The 21,947-nt window shown below is 41.8% G+C and overlaps 1 protein-coding gene across 3 annotated transcripts in view; it reads left to right on the top strand.

The window, feature by feature from the left end:
* The window catches only part of ADAMTS18 (ADAM metallopeptidase with thrombospondin type 1 motif 18), a 95,151-nt gene that overhangs the window by 24,921 nt on the left and 48,283 nt on the right, over nt 1–21,947 (top strand). For 2 of the 3 annotated variants that reach the window (XM_028739637.2, XM_028739636.2), the window contains exons 4-7: nt 11,355–11,631; nt 16,849–17,048; nt 20,555–20,638; nt 21,160–21,319. In XM_028739637.2, coding sequence (XP_028595470.2) covers nt 11,355–11,631; nt 16,849–17,048; nt 20,555–20,638; nt 21,160–21,319 — 721 coding nt within the window. Of the gene's footprint in view, nt 1–11,354; nt 11,636–16,848; nt 17,049–20,554; nt 20,639–21,159; nt 21,320–21,947 lie in introns of those variants that run through there. The other variant, XM_028739638.2, reaches the window with a different exon arrangement.

Raw genomic sequence — 21,947 nt, 5'->3', positions numbered from 1 at the left:
TCTTACTGTGGACCAGAACTGTTTGGAAATGCTATTTTGAAAGGGTAACATATACTTTTGATTTGAAATGTAATAGAGCAGGGGTGAGGAATCTGCGCCCCACCAGATATTACTGGTCTAGGAACATAGGGAGCTGCCTTATAATTAGTCAGACCATTGGTCCTTCTAGCTCAATATTGTTTACACTGACTGGCAGTGGTTTTCCAGAGCTTCACACAGCTCCTTTATCCATCCTTCCTGGAGATGCCATGGATTGAAATTGGAACCTTCTGCATGCAAAGCAGATGCTCTATCATAGCACCACATCCCTTCCCAATACAGCTTCCATCATCCCTGACCCTTGGCCATGCTGGTTGGCATTGATGGGATTTCAACACCATTTAGAAGGCAGCAGATCTTTCTATGAAGGACCATGGAAAAGGGACAAAAGGGGAGATTTAAGGGTGGATTTAATAATATTTGTAGCATTTACATAATGCTCTAGAGGCAGGGAACCTGTGAACTCTAGATGTTGCTAAAATGCAGCTACTATCGCATTGAACCATTGGCCATGCTGGCTTGGGCTGTTGGGCTACAGTTCCCCACCCCAAAGTATGCAAAGTGTATGTGTAGCTGGTAAGCAAAGTCCTGCTTGCTACTTTCCTTGGAGTGTCCCTAACCCCAGCTCTAAAATTGGGGTTAAAGCTGATGCACATTGCAAAGAGGTGGGTCTGGGAATAGGGCAGTTTATATCTCTGCTCTCCCTTGCTACAGGCAGGCTTACACACTTTGAAGGTACATGCAAATAAAAATCCATCTGGCATCCATTAGAGTGTGGTTTTGCACTGCATTTAACAAGGCATATCTTATGGCTTGTAGTCAGCAAATGCGGATTTAGGATGGAGTTTGGATACAAGGAATTACAAAAAAGGAAGCAATGATTGCCAAAGATAAAGGGATGGAAGATGCTTCCACCACCTTCACAGTCGTGAGCAGGAAGTGCTTTGCATATGTTGAATTGCACTGCCTGATGATGGCTTTGTGCTTGTGGTAAACATTTCTACATCCTCCCATGGCACCCCAAAAATTGCTTGAAAGTTGAGTGACTAATGGAAATATTATGAGATATGGAACAAATTGCTGCAGCTCACGAAGAGAGACTGATGAGAATCGAGTGTTTTTTTCCTTGATGAATGGAAGCTCTCATACCTGGTGAGGCCTGTACTTTCCTACATGCAGATTTAATTTGAAGCCTTACCTCATTCCTGGCCACTGACTTTGCCTTGAGTCTTCATTGGTCCCACATGAGCGACATGAGCAAGCACACTAGACAGGAAGTACAAATGTTTCCCCACAGGTCATAACATTGGCTAAAGAGAGTATACTTCCCAGAAGATCCTGTAGTGTGATGCACAACAAGGTTTGGGAAGCTGAAGCCCTCCAGATGGTTTTGGATGACAAGTCTCATCACCCCACCCAACATTACCAATGCTCAGGGATGATGGGAGCTGGAGTCCAGTAACATCTGTAGGGTACCTGTTTCCAGATCTATATGGTGTATGATGAAGGCAAATGAAAGATAAGGGAGCCCCTATGGTGTACAAAAGTCACACTATTTATTCAGCCCAATGAGTTTCAAATAAACCTTACTGGGAACACTGGGAAAATAAAGCAACACTATTCTCTGTGTGTCCCTCAGCAAAGCATACAGGAAATTAGTTTTGCTTTGTTTCCCAGGACCTCTGATGACAATCACTCAAAATGATTTTGTTTGAATAAACAGTGTGTTTTTCCACAAATTGTCTACACAACAGAATAGTACGGAACAGCATACAGCATACTATCGTGAGGCAGAAGATAGGAAACTGTCATAAACTTGTCCCGTTTCAACAGTTACTCCCTGCTTCATAAACCATGGCTTATGGTTAAACCATATTTCATGAACTGAGGATCAGGGCTGAGTGCTCCTGCCTCATTCACCCCCTCATTCTACAGGCAATCCTTGTTTTGCACAGGGGGTGCATTCTAGACCCCATTTTTGGTGGGACTCATGTAAAACATTCTGCCCTTTCCTTGACCTAAAGAAAGCCCAAGCTCTCAACGAAATAAGTCAACTAACCACAAAACAATTGTGCAGAGAGAATACCAGCAAGGGCTTAGGGGTATCTGCATGAGATTATTCAAATAACTGAAAGATGAAATTACTGCTCTTCTGTGTAACTTGTCCCCAAGAACAGTTTTGCCCCCTCTTATGGAGCCAAATGACCAAAGTCTGCCCCTCCCCCAAGCATAATGTTAAGAATAGCCATGTCCTTTTTTGCCTTCACTTTGAATTCTACTCTTTGAATCTGTTGACTGTATGTGTGGGGGGGAAATGTTAAAGATTATGAAAGAAGAAACCACAGGATTACATATAAAGTGTAATTCCATCAGACATTCATTGATGTAGGGAGCAGGGGAATAGGAAGCAAGGCATCACTTTATTTTATATTTCAGCATTTCATTTTACAGAGAAAGCCAAATAATTTAAGTACAGAGGGGAACATTCTAAGATTGAATGTAGAGTATTTTACTTTGTTCTTAAATTCTGTACTTTATAGTATGGAACAATGCATGATTTCTTAAAAACCCAGCCCAGGAAATGGATTTAAATACTGCATCATTGCTACACAACGTTGGAAACGGATGTTTCGGAGATGTTTTTAAAAGATCCACTCAACTGCCAAAGCACAAAGGCACCATTCAGTGGAACCTCGTCTCTCTCTTTCTCTGTTCATATCTGAATAATTAGAAGGGAGACTAGTTTTCCTACCTTGTTTTTAACCATTGCTGAGCATTCAGAAATAGCGTTCATTCTTGTGGCACTAACTTGAACTGAGCGGTCTTCTAGCCAAAGAACAAAATGGTTGTTTGAAGGTTCAAGATCACTGAAGATCCTTTAATTTGTGGGGGAACTAAAATGCTATGTAGTTTAAGCCAGCTTAACATTTGAAGCTTAAAAATATAGAGTCTTCAAGAAAGCTATGTCATTATGCTGAATGCATCCACACACCCCTTTCATAGCAAAACTGAAGCCAGGCAGCTTGAAAGCATTCATCATTTAAAGTTTGTCAGGATTTTTGTTTTGTTTCTGCTCATCTTTTAGTCTTATTTTTAGCCCAAGTCCACTCCTCATCCTACAACACAAGTTGTTCAACACTTGTTACTTCATCTGACTTCAATCATTTGGATCCTAAATTAACTTAAGGGATTTTTACTAGTTCTGTGACTTGTGTAATAAAATGTGTTGTTGTAACCAAAGGAAGTTAATGAAACATTTCCCCTCCTCTCCCCTGAAATGCCCTGAAAAGGCACTCTGGAGAGTATGGAACTCCCCTTGAACAATGTGAGGTGGAGTTCAGGAGGCTGTTAGGGCAGTGGGAATTACAATGTGTATCTGAAGAAGTGTGCATGCACACGAAAGCTTATACCAGAACAAACTTAGTTGGTCTATAAGGTGCTACTGGACAATTTTTTTATTTTATTTTAATGAGAATGAGAATCATCATTGGCAAGGTAGAAACCCACTTTGAATTTTTGCTTTGGATCTTCTGGTGCCTCTTCTTGGGCCTCATACACAAACTGCCATTTCTTTCACCTTTTTCTAACTTGTTCTATCCTGAAGTTTGATGGTTTTTCTAGCTACTTTGCAGTCTCAGTAGCATCTATCAAAATTTGTTGAAAGTCCCATCACACCTGCAGCCCACAAGGTAATTCTTGGTCACTTGCAATTGGTTTGTAGCTGAATTTAAATCAGCTTCCCTATTTTGTAGTAGCTTGCTTGTAAAATTAACTTCTAAAAAGGATGTTGCAGCATGTAAAAAGAGATACCACAAATTTGAATTTACAAATTGTATCAGCAAGGGCTTCAGCTTCAATTTGGGAGGTATTTTCAGATAAACTTTTTAGGCATGTATCATCAAAGATCTCTATTTTGAGATGTATCTCTATTTGAGATACATCATATGTATCTCAGTGGTTTCAAAGCATCGATCCAATTCTCCATCTTGTTTTGCTCAGTGGGTTAACAGTTATACCTAAGTCTGATACATGGCTAGTTAGAATTTGCTAATGCCAAGTCGATGCAGAGAAATAATTATAGATCTGTTGAACAAAACTGAAGAAACTAGTTGCTTCCAGGCAACACTTAGTGGCATTATTGACTACTAAATTCAAAGAGTGTGCATTTCAGGGCAAAAAAGAAAAGAAAAGAAAGAAAAGACGTGTGTTTATGTCCAGTATTCTCTTTTATACTTAATTTTCTTTGCCTTTCACGTTATCATAACCTTGACCACACAGATACTCAATTCATAAACCCTTTTGTTCAAGAGTTTCCATCATAAAGGCACTTGTAGCCTCCTTTAGTGGAACAAATCCCAATAAATGTTCTCCAGTTCAGACATCTCATTATCTGATTGTTTGATTACATCAACATAACATTCATTTGCTCAATATGACTAACATCAGGTATGCAGTCCAGAATAATTGAGTAGTATTTGGCTGAGTTTGCATGAACTAAATTTTTCTGCTTTAGTATCTGCTAGAAGTTGTATAAGGTCACCCTACACCCAGCTGTCATCTGCCTTGCCTCGCCTTGCCTTGCCTCTGCACAGAACATTCTCCTTCCTGTGGTCATGGCTGACCATTTACTTGCTGCCGCCTTCTTTGCTCTGTCCACACAGCAAACCAGAGAGTGTGATGAATGCTGAAGAGAAGAGCCAATAAACAATGAGCAGCAGCAGCAGCAAGGGGTGGGGGCACCCAGGGGTGAGCAGTTACCCCTCTGCAGTGTTATGGGTCATGACATGCATTCAACATCCAATGCTGCAGTGATCAAGTGTTGTCTGTGGAAGTGATACTTTGGCATGTATGAGTGCGCCAAGAGATATAAAATGCTACAGGTGAAACTTACATATCAGCTTAGATTATGTCAGATGCAATCCTTTTCAACTGCGTCACTTTGCACGTTCAGCTGTGAGTCATCGAGTAATGAGTAATGAAGTGATATCTATATCTACATTAGAGTGTGAACCACTTCTAGCAGATGCATCATTAAAAAGCTTAATGTTTTCTGTCTGGAGGCTGGGCTCAAAACCACGGCCACCACCAGATTTTTATTCTCTCTAACCAGATGCAATGCAAACCACCATGACATAATAGCGATACAGCTATTGTTCAATTACATTTGAAGTTTTCCAGCATAAAATCTAAAAGAAAGAAGAGGGGAAATGCAAGTTGTACTACGTAAATCAAGGATAGTGTAACACAGTGTGATCAGCTGCCAACCTGTTCCCTGCTGTCATCAGCACTGGCACTTCAGCAATAACAATCACACTAGACTGTGTTATGAAACCTATGGCTGAACCTATCTCTGGCCTTCTGGGTGCACAGATCTCATGGCTTGATAGTATATCAGCAATCTATGTTTTTTTGCAGTTGGCATGGGGCAAAGACTAGGTCACGTTTTCAAGTTGTTGAAGTGGCGGCCTGCTGTTCTGTGCATACCAGTACTTCCTAAAGCTTTTTAAAAAATATTTTAAAAATACTAAAGATACCATGTCACAACACACACACACACACACACACACACACACACACACACACACATTCTCTCTCTCTCTCTCTCTCTCTCTCTCTCTCTCTCTCTCTATTTTTCCAGTTTGTTTAAACATTTAGGCATTATGCAGATTTATTTTGATGATTCAGATATAATTTCTACTTATGTTTAGTCTCAATTGGGCCTTTTTTTGGTACATCATTGCCATACATAAGAAGATAATGACTTCTAATGAGAGATTGGAACTAGTGATGTTGTTGAGCCTCACCATTATTACCTGGTTTGTTATATGAATTGGTCCAGCTGTCCAGTGAGCAGATATATTACAATAGAATATGTGGTGGAGGCACTTAGCCAACATCCAGGCAAGTGAATTGCTGCTGATTGTTGAGGAGGAGACAGGCAAGGTGCGGGGAGGGTGGTGCAGTGCTGATAGACCAGAGGAAGTACTTGATTGACTGTACTGGTTTCAAGGGTGCCAACACGAATAAAATATTGGGTGGAGGCAGATAAGCCCCACCCTGCATAATCAATCACATGATGTGGTACACACACACCATTTGAATGGCAATGCCCATTAACTCTGTGGGGGGCCTGACCCCCTCAAATATTTTATGGGGGGACAAAGGGACCTCGGCCCCTCGGCGTTGGCTCCTGTGAGTGGTTTGATTGTGCCACAGTGCCCTCTCCTTCCCCTCCTGGTAAGCAGTAACGACTCATCACACCATCCACTACTAGTTATGAAATTATGGCTAGATTACTATATTATACTAGAATAAGGGAAGGAAGACAGGGCTAGAACAGATTTATGTATAGACAGAAATACAAAACATCTCACTCTAATGGGGAAGACTTTGACCAGAGGATCTGAATACCTGCTCAGTCTGCTGTCGATGGCCAAATTTAAGGCTCCTGATCTCTGTCTTTAGGGTTCTTTGTCTATAAATGGACCTTGGACTGGGCAGCCCTACAAACAGAAGAAAGACTTCTGACAGCACTTCAAACAGAGAACTGTCCTCTGCGAAGGGGACAACCAACCAAACAATACGAACAATTTGAGTGTTTCACTGTTTTCCGTTAAAGTCATAGGCCTCAGTCACAGCTTCAGTTCACAGCTAATGAAATATTTTAAAATATGGCAATGTGAAAAGATGCAGTGAACTTACAAGCCAACTTATGACTTTTTCAAGTCATAAACCTTACCCATTTTCTACCACAATGTTGTGCAAAGGGAAGTTTACCCCTCACAACTTTGAACTGGACTGCGGGGTTTAATTGGCTTAATCAACTGATTAATCAACTAAAGCTTTGATTAATCAATGGGGAACAAATTTAATCAGGGAGGAATAGTTAAATTGGCAAGGCTCCAATTAGGGATACATTCCTGTTTGTTTGTTTTTTGATGTAGTTTTGGCATGTTACAGTAATAGGAAATAAAAAAAACCAAAATATGAATAACAACATGTTGCTAAAATTGTTCATTAAATTATTCTTACATTCTTTTCAGTATCTCAAAAAGGCACCCATTTCCAGCCTTCTGTAATATGCAGATTTATAATAAGGGATGGTGATCAATCATCTGAGCATTCTTTAATCAGCGGACAGTCCTAATAAGTTCCTTACACATCATTGGAATTCTCAGCCCACCAATGTGATGTCTGCAATGCAGTGCACATCACAAGCAGGTTCTTGAAAGGGAAACACAGACAATTCAAATCATATGGTTCAAATCATTTATGAAATGAATCCTCTAGGAATAATTTCAGATGTTGGAAACCTTTAGAATAGCAAAATAAAGAACAGATTTACTATGTTTTTCTGTCTCTCTCTTTCTCTCTCTCTGTAAAATCAGTTAGCAGATGCCCTGTTTCTGGTGCAGAATACCAGAAGACTATGAGGTTCCCTTCCCCCCCTTTTGCCCAGAACTTCGTATGAATGGTGTCATTTCTTAATAAATGATGACATAAATCTTAAGGATTAAAATATCAGTTCTGTCCCCTGTAGGGATCTGCTTCTCCATGCCCTAGTGTGGCTTGCCAGTTTGAAGATTACCAGCACATTGAGCAAAGCAAGCAAATGAATTAAGCCCTTGCCAAAGATGAACTTCTTTTGTATTTTCATTGACAGCAAAGGTTTTACTCCAAAGAAGATGTTAGATGAGGCTGGGCAGGCTTAGTTAATTTCTTTTGAAAAAAGGAAGGAACAAATAGCTCCCGGTGAAGTCTCTTTTCTTATTTTCATAGTGTAATAAACTGCAGCCACAGCTGCATGGGGTTTGAGGAGGCCCCTGAGCAAAGTGTCCTCTGCTGGGCCTCCTGCTCTGTCATTGGCTTTTCATAGGGGCTGCTATGACAGTGATCCAGGGAGCATCAAACAGCCCTTTACATTTACAAGTATGCCCCAGAATGACACAAGGTCAGGAGGCTAGAACTCTCATAATGCTAGAACTTAAGGCCATCCAATGAAGCTGAATGTTGGTAGAATCAGACTGAAAGAAAGTACTTCTTTACACAGCACATTCATGAAATGATGAGATTTTCTCCCTGAAGAGGTAGTGATGGCCACCACTTTGTATGGCTTTAAAAGGGGATTAGACAAATTCATGGAAGGTAGGAATATCAGTGGCTACTTGCCATGATGGCTATGTTCTGCTTCCACTAAGAGACAAGATAATAATAACTATTGTTATTTATATACTTGCCCATCTGGCTGGTTTCCCCAGCCACTCTGGGCAGCTCACAGCATATATCAGAACATACTAAAACATCAAACATTTAAAACTGCTTGATACAGGGCTGCCATCAGATGTCTTCTAAAAGTCAGATAGTTGTTTGTTTCCTTGGCACCTGAAGGGAGGGGATTCCACGGGGAGGGTGCCACTACCGAGAAGGCCCTCTGCCTGGTTCCCTGTAACTTTGCTTCTCGCAGTGAGGGAACCAGCAGAAGACCCTTGGAGGAGGACCTCAGCGTCCAGGCTGAATGATGGGGGAGGAGATGCTCCTTCAGGTATACTGGGCCGAGGCCATTTAGGGCTTTAAAGGTCAGCTCAGAAATGCACTGGGAGCCAATGAAGATCCTTTAGGACCAGTGTTAATATGGTTCTGGAGGCCACTCCCAGGCACCAGTCTAGCTGCCATATTCTGGATTAGTTGTAGTTTCTGGGTAACCTTCAAAGGTAGCCCCACGTAGAGCGCATTGCAGTACTCCAAGCAGGTGATAACCAGAGCATGCACCACTCTGGTGAGACAGTCTGCAAGCAGGTAGGTACTCTGGTACTTCTTGGTGTGCCAGACCAACAAATAAATAGATACATGGAAAGGGTGGGGAAGGCATCAGCAGTAGAAACTACTGGGCAATTGGAGCCCTTGCAGTTGCTCAAGGATACCAGGTGCTGATTGCAGCAATCATATCATGTAATTTTTTTAAAAAACAACCTTCTGGGTGACAGTGAAGGTATATCCAATCCAGCATCCTGTTTTACAGTGGGATACTTTATGGAAACCTGCAGGGAACTGTTGGCCAACTACAAGTGCATGATTTTCATATAAACATATAAAGCTGCCTTCCACCAAGTTTAGATAGCACTGGTTCACCTAGGCCAGTATTTTGTTTTTGTTTTTTAAACTGGCAGCAGCTCTCTGGGACTTTAGGCAAGTTAAAACAGCAACAACAAAAACTCCCGCTGCTTCATTTCCTTTAGCTGAAGATGCCTGGGACCACGTTCTTTCTCTCTGATCTGTGGTTCTGTGAATCTTTTCCAAACTAAGAATATGCTCATATTAAAACTTACTCTGCATTCAGTGTGCTCCCACTGCTAGATGTTGAAGCCACAGTCACACATTAGCCACAATCCATATCAGTCCTGCAGTTTCTTGACAAATATTTGATGCATTTTTTCCCCTCAAACCAGTTTCCATCTGACTAGAAAACTGGATGCAGAGTAGGCAGTAGTAGGGACATTTGAAGAAGCCATTGCACACGCAGAGATCATTGTGCACACAGAGATAACAGCTTCATGGAAAGGAGTTCCATGGGAGTGGGGAAACCAATAATGTACATTGGAGGAAGACATCTCTGCCGCTTCTCAGATTGGGGATGGGGAATGACCTTGCTGTGTTTTAAGCTGCTAATGTGAAGATATCCTAATTTTCAACTAACAACATGAGATAAAATCCGTGTAGTAAGAAGGATAATAACCCAGAGTATCCTATTTGTGTGGAAACATTTTAGGTCACCTCTAGACTGTCAGTACTTTGTGAAAGGGATTCAAGTGCATACTGGAAATTGAGGTTTATGCAATGAAAGTGGATTAAAGAGCTCAGCCACACCAGTGCAACAAATCCACTTAAAAAACAACAACCTGCATTTTTTCAGTTAGGAAAGTCACAGAGTAATACATTGCAAAATGTGGGATGATCACTGATTAATGGGAAAACTTATAAACACTCCACAAGCAAATTAGAGTGTGTGCTCATTGTTGTATAATCTCCCTGCAAACAAATCAGGACAAATGTGCAATAAAGATCAGACATAGTTTAATCCCCACATCAAGTAAATCAGGATGAATGCTCAATGAACAGGCCATCTGAAGGAGTTCTTAGGATGTCATCATATACCCAGTAACCCAGGAGGAATTTAGGGTGGCCACATATGTATAGTCAAAAAAGTGTTACTACGTTACCAAAAAGGTCAAAAGAGGACACGTATCTGCATGCTATTGTATTTCTACCACAGCATTGGACCTCATGGTATTTATTTGTGAAAAAAATCTATATACTGCTTTTAAATGTGAAATGGTCAGGGCAGCTCACAAAATACCATTAGAATACCATTACAACATTGTACCTTGCTTCTGAGTACACAGTCTTTGAGTAACCAAACTTATTTGCACATCTGGTTTTGATGAATCTATTACACATATACTACAGAAGCTGACAAGTGGTTAACAAGGTTTGCAGCAGCACAGACCTCAATAAAGTCCATGTTGGCCCTTTAAACTAGAGCTGGATATATTAAGAACAATAATAAGGGAATGGGTTGTTTTTTGCATTTTCATTCCTAATTCGGGTGTGTGTGAAGGAGAGTGCACAACTTTGTGATTCACAAAGCTTTGCCAGCTTTCTGACTTGTGCACAGTTCTGTCGATATTTTAAATACTTTAATACCTAAGAAGTGAAACGTCAATAGGACTAGCAGATATTTACAAAGAGATTTGTAAATGTTCACATGCCTAGCTGCCTGCAGTTCCTTAAGAGACATGGCCGAATCTATCAATTTTGGTTTCTCTCAGTTTCTCAAATTTGCAATCTTAAATTTGATCCTCCATATTTCCACATCAGTTTGTGTGTTTTAAATTGTGAAAACAGTAACACTTTCTCCCAAAGAATTCTGTGAGCTGTGGTTTTTAAGGGTGTTGAGGGTTGTTAGGAAACCCCCTATTTCCTGCCCAGAGCTACAATTCTTAGAGTGGTTTAATAATCAACCCATCATCACAGGGAACTCTGGAAATGGTAGCTCTGGGAGGGGGATAGGGATCTCAGCACACTTAACAAACCATGGTTCCCAGAATCCTTTGGGGGGAAGCCATGATTGTTTAAGACTCTATCATAGTGCTTTCAATGTGTGGTGTGAATGTGACCATAGTGTGATCAAATCTCATACAAGGCAACAGAGCAGGTTGGTGACCTGCTCTTAAGATTCCTTGTGGCTGCATTTGAGAAACTCTTTGCCTAGTGAACCTAAGTATAACCTTATCTTTTCTTTATATTTATCTCTTTAGTCAGGTTTGATAAGGACACGGGAGAATGACTTCCTTATATCTCCATTACCTCAACACCTAGCACAGGAACACCACTATACGCCACCTGCCGGACACCACCCTCATGTATTGTACAAACGGACCGCTGAAGAGAAGGTGCACAAAGTAGATTCTAATCCCCATCACTTCCCCCCTGGCCATGACAGAAATCACACTGCCCACAAGTCTCACGTCCAAGGTCACGGTTACCACCACGGAAGGTTTCAAAAGCAGCATTTTTGTGGACGTCGCAAGAAATGTATGTAAGGAAACTTTCTATCTCTTTTCTTGACGTAGTAGTTCTTAGATTATTAGGTGTTTGTTTTTGGGGTGGTCTGCAGGCATTGCTTTGGTGATTGCTGCATTTTTAAAAAAAAATGTCCAAATAAAAGAGAATGAGCGGTGCCTCCCCCAATCTGCACTATACATTTAAAGCCCTATCGTACCATTGTAAACAGCCCCCCCCCCCAAGAATCCTGTGTACTGTAGTCTGAAGTGTGTTAAGGGTGCTGAGTGTTGTTAGGAGACCACCATTTCCCTTCCCAGAACTACAGTTTCTAGAGTTCCTGGGGTAGAGGAATTGATTGTTAAATTGCATGTAGAATTGGAGTGGAATTGTGGCTGGTCTGATGGGAATTACAGTCCAAAACATCTGGAAGGCACCAGGCTGGCAAAGACTGGCCTGCATACATAGCTTCCCAAATCCATAAACAGAGGCTCTGGGCATGTTGGCCTTAAGCATCTGGAGTTCAAGGGGCAAGAGGCAACCACAAATTCATTTCTCCTAGATTAATCCATGACTGCTTTGGATAGCTTGTTTGCTTGCTTATCCCCATTATGAACACCAAACCTGGATGTATTTGGCAATCTTATTAGGAAAGCAAACCTGAGTTACAACGGGAATTGATTGCTGCAGCTTCGGCTGAGATTCCTTGTTTTTTTCTGGATGTTAGTGTTCCCCATTAGAGACCTAGTTATTTATTTGTGTGCTTTTCATTTGCTTCAATTTGAAAGATGACTTTGTTGTAGTTTTTAAAAAGACTGTTTAGTTAAACCCACACTTGTAATAGATCAGCTTTAAAAAATAATAATGGGAAAAAGAAAACTTTAGCACAGTGCAGCATTTACGGCATATGTGTAACATTTGCCCCTTTTAACTTTCTTTAATAATTGCACTCAACATGCAGCTTGTATAGAACCAGCATTAGTCAGCATTCTTTTCAAGCCACTTATCCCAAGATACATAATTACAGAGCAAGGCATGCCAAGTGGATCGTGTTTAGCAAGTCACGCTTTAGTAAAATTCTTCCCCCATTTTTTAATAACCCCTTTCTTCCTAATAGTAACAGCAAAGACAAGACTAATCTCAAGACAAAGTGGCCTGAGAAACTACTGTCTGCATGCACTAAACATATATATTATGTGAAGAGCATATAATCTCATATTCCCAGCTAAACAAATGAAGTCATGTGCTTTGTGGCTTGACTTCAAAAGGCAAGGGGACGGAAATTTACTCACACAACTGATCTTTCCCCATGTTCTTCCTGCTGTTGCTCCCTGAGCCCCACCCCCCAAAGCCTCTGTGCAGGATTAGGGGAGGCAGTGGCAGCCTGAGGACCAGGCTATGGATCCCAGGACTGGAGTGCCTAAACAGCAGTGCTGCATCAATATCAGTCCTTTATCTTTCCTATCTTTCTAGATAGTCATGCTTGTTATGTTCATTTTTCAGAGTACTCTGTCTTTGGACCATGTGATTACCTCTGCCACTCTCACCACCTAGAAAGAGAAAGGGAACAAATGGATCCGTTTTTTTTGGGGGGGGGGGTGAGGAGAGAAAAGCGCCCCCATTTGTTCCTTTTCAGTCACTTGGTGAGTGAAGGAGAAAAAAAAGGAGACTGAGGTTGGTGATTATGCACAGGCAGGTGCACTGGATTGGTCTGGTGCAGTTGTACTGCACAAACCTCCTCATTGCCTGGCCCCTTTCCCTGCAGTAAACAGTAGTGACCCACATGCCAGAAAGATAGTGTAATTGCTTCACGCCACCCAGCAACCTGCTTCTGGCTAGAGCCCAGCTCTCAAATAAAGTATGACAAGATGAGGTGAAAAAAAAAAGTATGACAAGATAGGGGAGTCCTCATTAAATCTACAGACCAACCCCTGACTGCTTAACTTAGCTAAATCTTGCTTCCCCAAGTCAACTTCCAAAATAGTAGCTAGCGGGGTAGTCAAATATGGTGAATGTCATCTTTGCCTCTCCAACCCTTTCCTTCTGCAGCTGCAGAACAGTAGCTTGTTGGCACAGTCAAAAGATTTGGCCAGCTAGCTGCATTTGGAAAGAATTTTGACACAGTTGTGGCTGGTTTCCAAGGGGGAAGCCTATTTATTTGGAGGCCGCAGTTGGTAGTGGGTTGCCACTGGTGGATGAGTTCCAAAGGGAAAATTCCGAAGGAGAGTAAGTTTCTCCCTTGAAATATGGCAAGAGTGAGGGACCTCTGGCATGGACTATTGCTTGTGAATGTGTTTGTTCTTAGGTGAAAGGCGGAAGCAGCCTCTCTTCCCCCCTCTCTGTGATTGTCTCTCTCTGTGTTAGCCTGGTCTCCAACTGAAAAGTGACATGATTGATTGGCTGTACTCTTTATTGTACTTTTCTTTTGTATTAATATGTTGTTCACTGCACTGGAGGCCTTTGGACCAAAAAGTGGGATATAAATAAACCATAACATACCTTATGGTAGAGCTTTTCCCCCAATGTGTCCATTTTCTTTATGCAGGTATTTTACATATTTGTGAGCACCGAAACATGTGATTCCTACTTGCAGTTTGAATAGATAAGTATAGTCAAGCAGAAGCTTCATCTGGTAATACTGCTGATCTCTACAGTACCTGATTTGACCAGTCTTGTAACCCACTTCTTTGTCTAGCACAGAATGGCTTGATAATGCTCAAATGGCCCAAACGTTCTCTTGCCACAGTTTTTTTTGCAGTAGAATACCATATGCATGATCAAGTGAATGAAAGCATATTTTGTAGGGTTGTGCACTGGATTCAGCTGACGCAGAATGCCAAAATCAAATTGGGCCAATTTGGGTCGACCTGAGCTTTGGTCAAATTGGATTGATATAACCCTTGATTGCTTCAGGTTGGGTCAGCTCACTTGGAACTATCCAGAGCTGTCAAAAGGTGGGGCTGTCAGGCAAAACAGATGGGAAGAGTAGCTGAAGCCCATTTGTATAAGCTGTATGTACATTACCATAAATTGCTCCTTTGTATCACTGTAATACATAGAAGTTTCTACTCTAATCAAGACTGGTTCTATTCAGCAAGGCTCTGCGCAGACACAGTAAGAGAGATGGCAAAGAGCTTATAGATATATCGAATTCCAGGGTTTGAAGGAAGCAAAACCAAAGTTCATTAAGGGTGGCCATCTGTCTTAAGGCATGGTCCTAGTGGATTGTCTCAGATGACTCAAACAACAGAGCAACACTATACAGAAGGGAAATAATAATGTTGTGGAAATAGAAAAAGCAGCTAAATGATGGGATGTCTGGATTTATAAAATAAGGTAGTATGATAGACACATATTTCTTAACTTAGCTGTAACGATAGTTATCTACCGTACCTATCCCTATAATAAAACATTGGGCACAGAAATACATTGTCTGGTGAGAGAAACTATGAAAAGTTTAAGGTGTTGAGTAAAAGGCTTTGGGTTGCATCCAGCTAAGTTCTACTCAGACATGACCCACCAAAATTACTGAGCCTTAGTCATGTTCATTAATTTCAATGGGTCAACTTTGAGTAGAAGTAACATTGGATACAATTCAATGTTTCCCATGCTGTAGATACAAATCCCATGGTTGGCTCTGAGTCATTTCACAAATTATGCAGAGGCAAGGGAGCTGCAGCCAATCAGGATTCCTAGTAAGTGCATTTGCACAGTAGCTGTCCAAGCAGACATGTACAGGCATTCATACTTAACATTTTTAGGTGTGCTGTTAAAATAAATGATCTCTACCAAGGGATAGAGGAGAAATTCATTTCATTTCACATTGCAAGTTGAACCTAATTTGTAGTTTCCAAAACAGTATGTGAACTACATAGCCACTTGTCAAAATTCACACTTCTCCAAATTTTGCAATACAGTAGGCCAGCCAAGCAGTGTGTACAAAAATGCATATACTAGGGTAAAGTGTGCATAAAATGTCTGTATTAATAACAACAACATGCAAAATGCATAATATGAGGGGAAACTGTTTTGTAAAAATGTGTATATTAGGCAAAATTGCACACAAGTGTTTATATTAGGAGAAATTTGTACTGCAACGCTGACACATTTTCATGAGGATTTTAAAAATAAACAAATAGATCAGAAACAGATGTGAAAATGTGCAGGACTGAATTTAAGATTGGAAAAAAATGAGAAAGTAGGAGAAACTAAAATTGACCGATTCACCCATCCTCAGATGTATCCTTGACATGTCATGAGTAAAGAGACCTGAGTGTAGGCTTCTGCAGCCCTTCAAAATCTCATGTGCCTAGAAGTGCAAGTACTGTATGATAAAGACACAGAATCATAGAATCATAGAATTGGAAGGGATCACAGGGTCATCTAGTCCAACCCCCTGCGATGCAGGAAACTTGAACCCACAACTGTGAGATTAAGAGTCTCATGCTTTACCAGCTAAGCTATCCAGTTCATCCACAAGCACATACAATTCATTATAGAAAGAAAGACTCATTGGTCATCCCACCTTCAACTCTCTTAAAAATGCATGGTTTCAACCCTTATTTAGAATCCTTTATTTGATGGAGGGGTTGGAACTTTGTCTGTTAGGATAAATTAGCATGAACTATACACATCTGTTTTCATTTGGTCCAGAAGGCATCATGCTTATGGTCAACTGGTTTCCTGCAACTTTATTCCAAAGCAGTAACCATAATATTGGTTGCTGTTGCAACAATCCTAGCACAGTTTGCTTTGTGCATGTGCTCTTGGGGCTGCTGCTGCTCTGAAGATTGGTGTACAATGCAGCCTGGGGTGTGTGGAATCATCAGTGGGCCACACACACAGTATAGCTTTTTGAATTGGTCCCTAGATATACAGGAGAATGTGTGTGTGCGCGCACATACCCCATAGGGAGATAACAAATAATTAGGTAGAAATTGTGAATGTTTCCCATATAAGCTTGTGAAACTCATTCTTTTCGAGATAGATTTTTTTCCTCTCTGTGACATGTTGTATTAAGTGTCTTTAAAAAGAAAATTAACAAAGACGGACAAATCAGGACTTAATAATGTATTGAAAAGGACTCCCCAGATAACAACCCGTTTTAATCAGCATTTGGCATCTATCACAATATCCTAGATTCATTCAGGGTTCTAGTCCCTCAACACTTTAGGACTGAGCTAAACTGGTCATAAAGAAAGAAAAGTCAGTTCTGAGCAATTTCCAAATCTCTGCTCTGTTTCCTTTTAGACACACCTAAACCACCCACAGAGGACACATTCATCCTGTCTGATGAATATCGGAGCTTGGCAAGGCTGAAAAGATCCCCCATTAAAAGTCAGAAGAGTGGAAGTTTGAATGTTGAAACTCTAGTTGTGGCAGACAGGAAAATGCTGGAGAAGCACAGCAAGGAGAATGTGACTACGTACATCTTGACAGTCATGAACATGGTAAGAAAGGATAGTGCAGCTGATGAATCCTTTTATACAGTACATGAAGCCCTCAACTTGCACTTACTTTAGTTAGGCAGGTGGGGAAGTAAAATTAATAAATGGAGAGACAGGGAAACCTACTGCTTTCTGCTCTCCATTTCTTTACCCCCCCCCATCTGCGCACCCAGTGTGTTTTTCTCGTTTACTGGGAAGGGAGCTGGGAGGGCTCTGACAGCACCCCGGAACCCTTGCAACACCTTCTCAAAGTCTGGTAAGCTTGACAGTGCCTTCCTTACCAGCCTCTGCCACCTCACTTACTGGAACCACTTACCACAATGTACATTTTGAGATGAGCTTCCTAGAAAATTGTCATTAGCTGGCAATGCTACAAGCATCTACTCAAGCTCCTTACATACTGGGGCCAGTGTTAGGGGCTGGCATCTTTGTGTGTCTATTGAGCACCCACACTTTGGTACCAAGAGTCTCCTTGACCTGCTCATTCCCTTCACTGTTGCAACTTGCTTGTTCACTCTGGCCCCCACCCAGTGGTGGTGGTGATGATGATGATAAGGAAGAACAGTAGATGCTGCTGCCTGCAGTAGGCACTATTCCAATAACCTGTCCTGTTAATGCAAGAGCAGTGGGATTTTTCACCCTCTGTGCACTCTGCACCACCCCCAGATTTGCTTCATGTCATGAAGCCTATGAACACAGGGGTAGTCAGACGACAAGGTAGAGATTGGGGATTTGGAGGTGCCCAGCCTGGGGGAAGGTGCTGGAGGATTGGAGTATAGTAATCAAGAAACTAGAAAAGAGTCTGACCTCAGGGAGGGTCAAAGTGGGGATCTGGACTGGGAGAAAGGGCCAAGCAGGTAGTCAGAAGAACAGCCCATAATAATAATAATAATAATAATAATAATAATAATAATAATACCCCACCCATCTGGCTGGGTTTCCACAGACACTCTGGGCGACTTACAGCACATAAAAAAACAGTAAAACAAAACATTAGACATTAAAAAATTCCTGATAAAGGGTTGCCTTCAGATGTCTTCTAAAAGTCAGATAGTTGTTTATTCACATCTAATGGGAGGGCGTTCCACAGGGCAGTTGCCACTACTGAGAAGGCTCTCTGCCTGTAACTTTGCTTATCGCAATGAGGGAACCAGCAGAAGACCCTTGGAGGAGGACCTCTGTCCAGACAGAAGGATGGGGGAGGAGATGCTCCAGTTATACTGGGTTGAGGCCTTTTAGTTGTTTATTGTTTATTCTCTTGACATCTGATGGGAGGGCGTTCCACAGGGCAGTTGCCACTACCAAGAAGGCTCTCTGCCTGGTTCCCTGTAACCTCACTTTTCACAATGAGGGAACTGCTAGAAGGCCTTCGGAGCTGAACCAAAGTAATCAGATACCCTGAACACAATATCACTGCTGTTGGAGAGGGCCTTGGTGCCTCCCATTAGTGGGAAGGGACCATCCATCTCAAGGGATGCACCTAAGGATAGATTTGATAGTGAGGTGCCCCGGTTGTCTCTGTGGAGGTAACTGCCTGGCTTGAAGACACCTTGTGAACTTTGTCTACTTACAGGTGTGACGGCTTGCTTGTCCAGTCCCAGGTCTGGGGGAGATGACCACACAAATAACTGTGCCCCCCTGCTCTTAAAAGGGGGAGCTCAGGGTGTGTGTCAAGTGTTGGAACAATTTCTTCATTTTTGCCTTGCCATGGATTGTAGAGCCCTACCATGCCTTAGGAATCTGTAACCTCCAGTTCAACCTTTGTTGGGACCCTGTCCTATTTTTTGGAATAAAGTTTACAATCATAACACCCAAGCTGAGAGTCTGAGTTTTGAGTTGGCAGTTTAGGGGCTGTGTGGTGTTGGAGAGAGGGAGAGAACATTCTGTTGTGCAAGGAGAATTCCTTGCGCTGACAGAATGCTCGTCTTAGTGCTATGTTGAATACAACCCAATTATTCTAATTTTAATTGTAAACCAGTTTGGACTATTTTTGTGTTGGAAACGTGTGCACAAATGTTTTCTTTTTCTCTCTTTTTTTTAAACCCCCCCCCCAACATAAATGTGCACATGTGAATAGATACAGTTGTGGGGGAGGGGCAATAATGGAGGGTGGCAGCAAGAAGGAGGGCGTTGGAACAAGGTAAACTTTCAGCAAATGGAGTATTCCCTCACCACCCTGCCAGTATTTTTTTGGTTTGGCTGTGCTGACTATACGACTTCCAGAGCACAGATGGAAATGAGAGAATCCTTGGCAGAGCTTTGGTTCAAAGCTGCCTGATGGTCTTGTGTAGCAAAGATAGAATGAAATATATGTATGGAGATGTGCTTTTCTTTCTTAAATCATTTCCTTTTTCACAGCAGTGCTTGGCCTGGTCCACGCATGGCTTTTGTACTTGCAAGAAGCTGTGTCATTTTAAATTAAAGAGCACAATGGACTCAAACCCAAGGCCTTGTTTGAGTGATTAAGCCTTGCTCCGATGTGAGGAAGGAAATAAGGTTATGAACTTGCTCCTTCCTTCCCCTTCTGACCTCTCCCCTTGCTTATGCTAGCAAGAGCATTGCTCAGAAGTCTGAATGCCTCCTTCTTTGGAAATCAGTCCAGTCACCCTTCATTAATGAGGGACAGGGTACAGATGGTTGGATCTGAAGCTAAGGGCAGAGGGGAAGGATGTGAAGGAATACCACACTTGCTTTTTCTACTAGCTCATAGCTTGTTTCCAGGCACAATTCTTGCCCTATGAAGTTCTAACCAGGGTCACAACAGTACTTTTTCACCTGCACTGGCTTCTAATTCATTTCCAGCCACAATTCAAGGTTCTGGTGTTGATCTTTAAAGCCCTGACACCTGGGTATGGAATAGAAGAGCTTCTCCCATAAGTAGCTACCCAGTGGTGTTTAACTGCACCTTGTGATGTCATTAAATTGACACAATATGCTTAATGTTAATTTTGACTTCAAATGATGGGTTATGAAGCTGGCTTGTTTTGCCAAACCATAGTTAGCTGTGGTCACTGTTGAGGGGTTGAATGCAACACTAAAGTGTGGTTAACAGAAAACAGAAGTAAAAGCTTCCTTTTGCCTCCTTATGTGGCTGTGCCAGAGGAGGGGGGAAAGAGGGGGGCACATGACCTTGGGGCTTGCTGTGGCTCACTCCATGTTCAGATGTGACCATTGGTAAGCAACTGAGCTGTGAACCTGGAAGAACCCCAGTTCAAATTCTGGCACTGAGTCATCAGGCTATTGTATTGAAGACATTGGGCTGTCACTGCCATTAATGTTTGTCTGCAAAAATGTTTAAGACTGATGATCCAATTAATTTCATGTTGTGAATTGCATAGAAATATTTCCTGAAGGATCATGTCTTTGTAAATTAATATGTCATCCAGCACATCTTCGTGCTGTCTGCATTTAATATAGTACTTGTGAAGGGATGGATTAAAAACTTATTTTCCTTTTGCTTACTACTTGTTATTTTCCTTTCTTTTTTGTTTGTGCTAACCTTCACATAGGTATCAAGTCTTTTTAAGGATGGCACAATTGGAAGTGACATCAATATTGTAGTTGTGAGCCTTCTTCTTCTGGAACAGGAACCCGTAAGTGATGTTTCATCAGACTCAGAGAGGTTGTATACAAGCTCAATTCCGCAGAGGGAATTCCATAGGGGAATTCTCATGATGTTGTAAATCATACATATGAACATGTGTCATTTTTGTACTACCAATAATTGAGGCTACAGTGTGCCCAGAAAGCAGGCACAGTGACAAGGCAGGCTTGTTGCCATCTCATTGCATCTCTCTCTGGCATGCATCCTCAGCTCAGCCCCACCACTCCTGCCTCACATTTGCTGAGTGACAACAGCAATTACCCACCCTCTGTTTAGAGGAGAAGGAGACGCAGCTCACTGGCCTTGGAGCCAATCCCTTTGGAAAAGTCTCTTTCCCCATTCCTGGCCAACTGGGAATTTTGCTGCCCACCTAGCTTGCCACCCAGGTCATACACCCCTTTTCTCCCTTGATCTGGCCCTGTAAATCTTTCCTCACAAGACTTTCATTGCCTTTGAATAATTCTTCCTTTTTCAGTTGCTTGTAGTAGATTTTTTTCTTCTTGTCTGTAGGGTGGACTGATGATCAACCACCATGCAGACCAGTCATTAAACAGCTTTTGCCAGTGGCAATCAGCTCTGGTTGGAAAGAATGGGAAGCGTCATGACCACGCCATCTTGCTTACTGGATTTGATATATGCTCTTGGAAGAATGAACCATGTGACACTTTAGGTACGGGCATATTCTATGGCAGCTTCCCCCAACGTTGTGTCATCCACATGTTTCCAGCTATGGGGCTGATGGACATGATGGATGCTCTGGGAGGGGTGACTTCCTAGGCAGGAAACCATTTGCTAGGATATATTATAGGGTATCACGGCTGAGAAATGAACGTATCTCACGTTGTCATAGATGCAATCCAGCTGCAAAGTTGTGCCTGTTTTAAAAGCATTGAGAGTTCCAGAGAGTTAAGGAATCATTACAACAAGAAGCTTTTAAAATAAACTGAAAACAATGAAAGAAACTTGAGAGAAATAGCTTGGAATATGATCTTTGCTTTGGTCATGTTATAAGGAATCAAAGGAGGCACATTGCCCACGCTGTCCAAAAACCACATATGAGTTTCCCAATTTTAATGCCCTTCCCTCAACAATATACTTACCTTCATTGCTCATCCAGTCCCCAAGGCAGCCCAGCACAAATGAGTCAATTTGAAAGTAGCAAGTTTATATGTCAGTCTTTCACAGTTTTCTACAGGATTATCTGATCTGCAGCATTTTGGACTTAGTGGTATTGAAATGAAGGAAAGGGTCTTCTGGAGGATGGGCACTGTGCCCGGGGAATCTTCAGTGCAGTCAGG

Source organism: Podarcis muralis, chromosome 7, assembly GCF_964188315.1.
Source record: "Podarcis muralis chromosome 7, rPodMur119.hap1.1, whole genome shotgun sequence".
NCBI lineage: Eukaryota > Metazoa > Chordata > Lepidosauria > Squamata > Lacertidae > Podarcis > Podarcis muralis.
The sequence above is the reverse complement of the archived record's forward strand: the minus strand, read 5'-3'. Positions and strand labels throughout refer to the sequence as shown.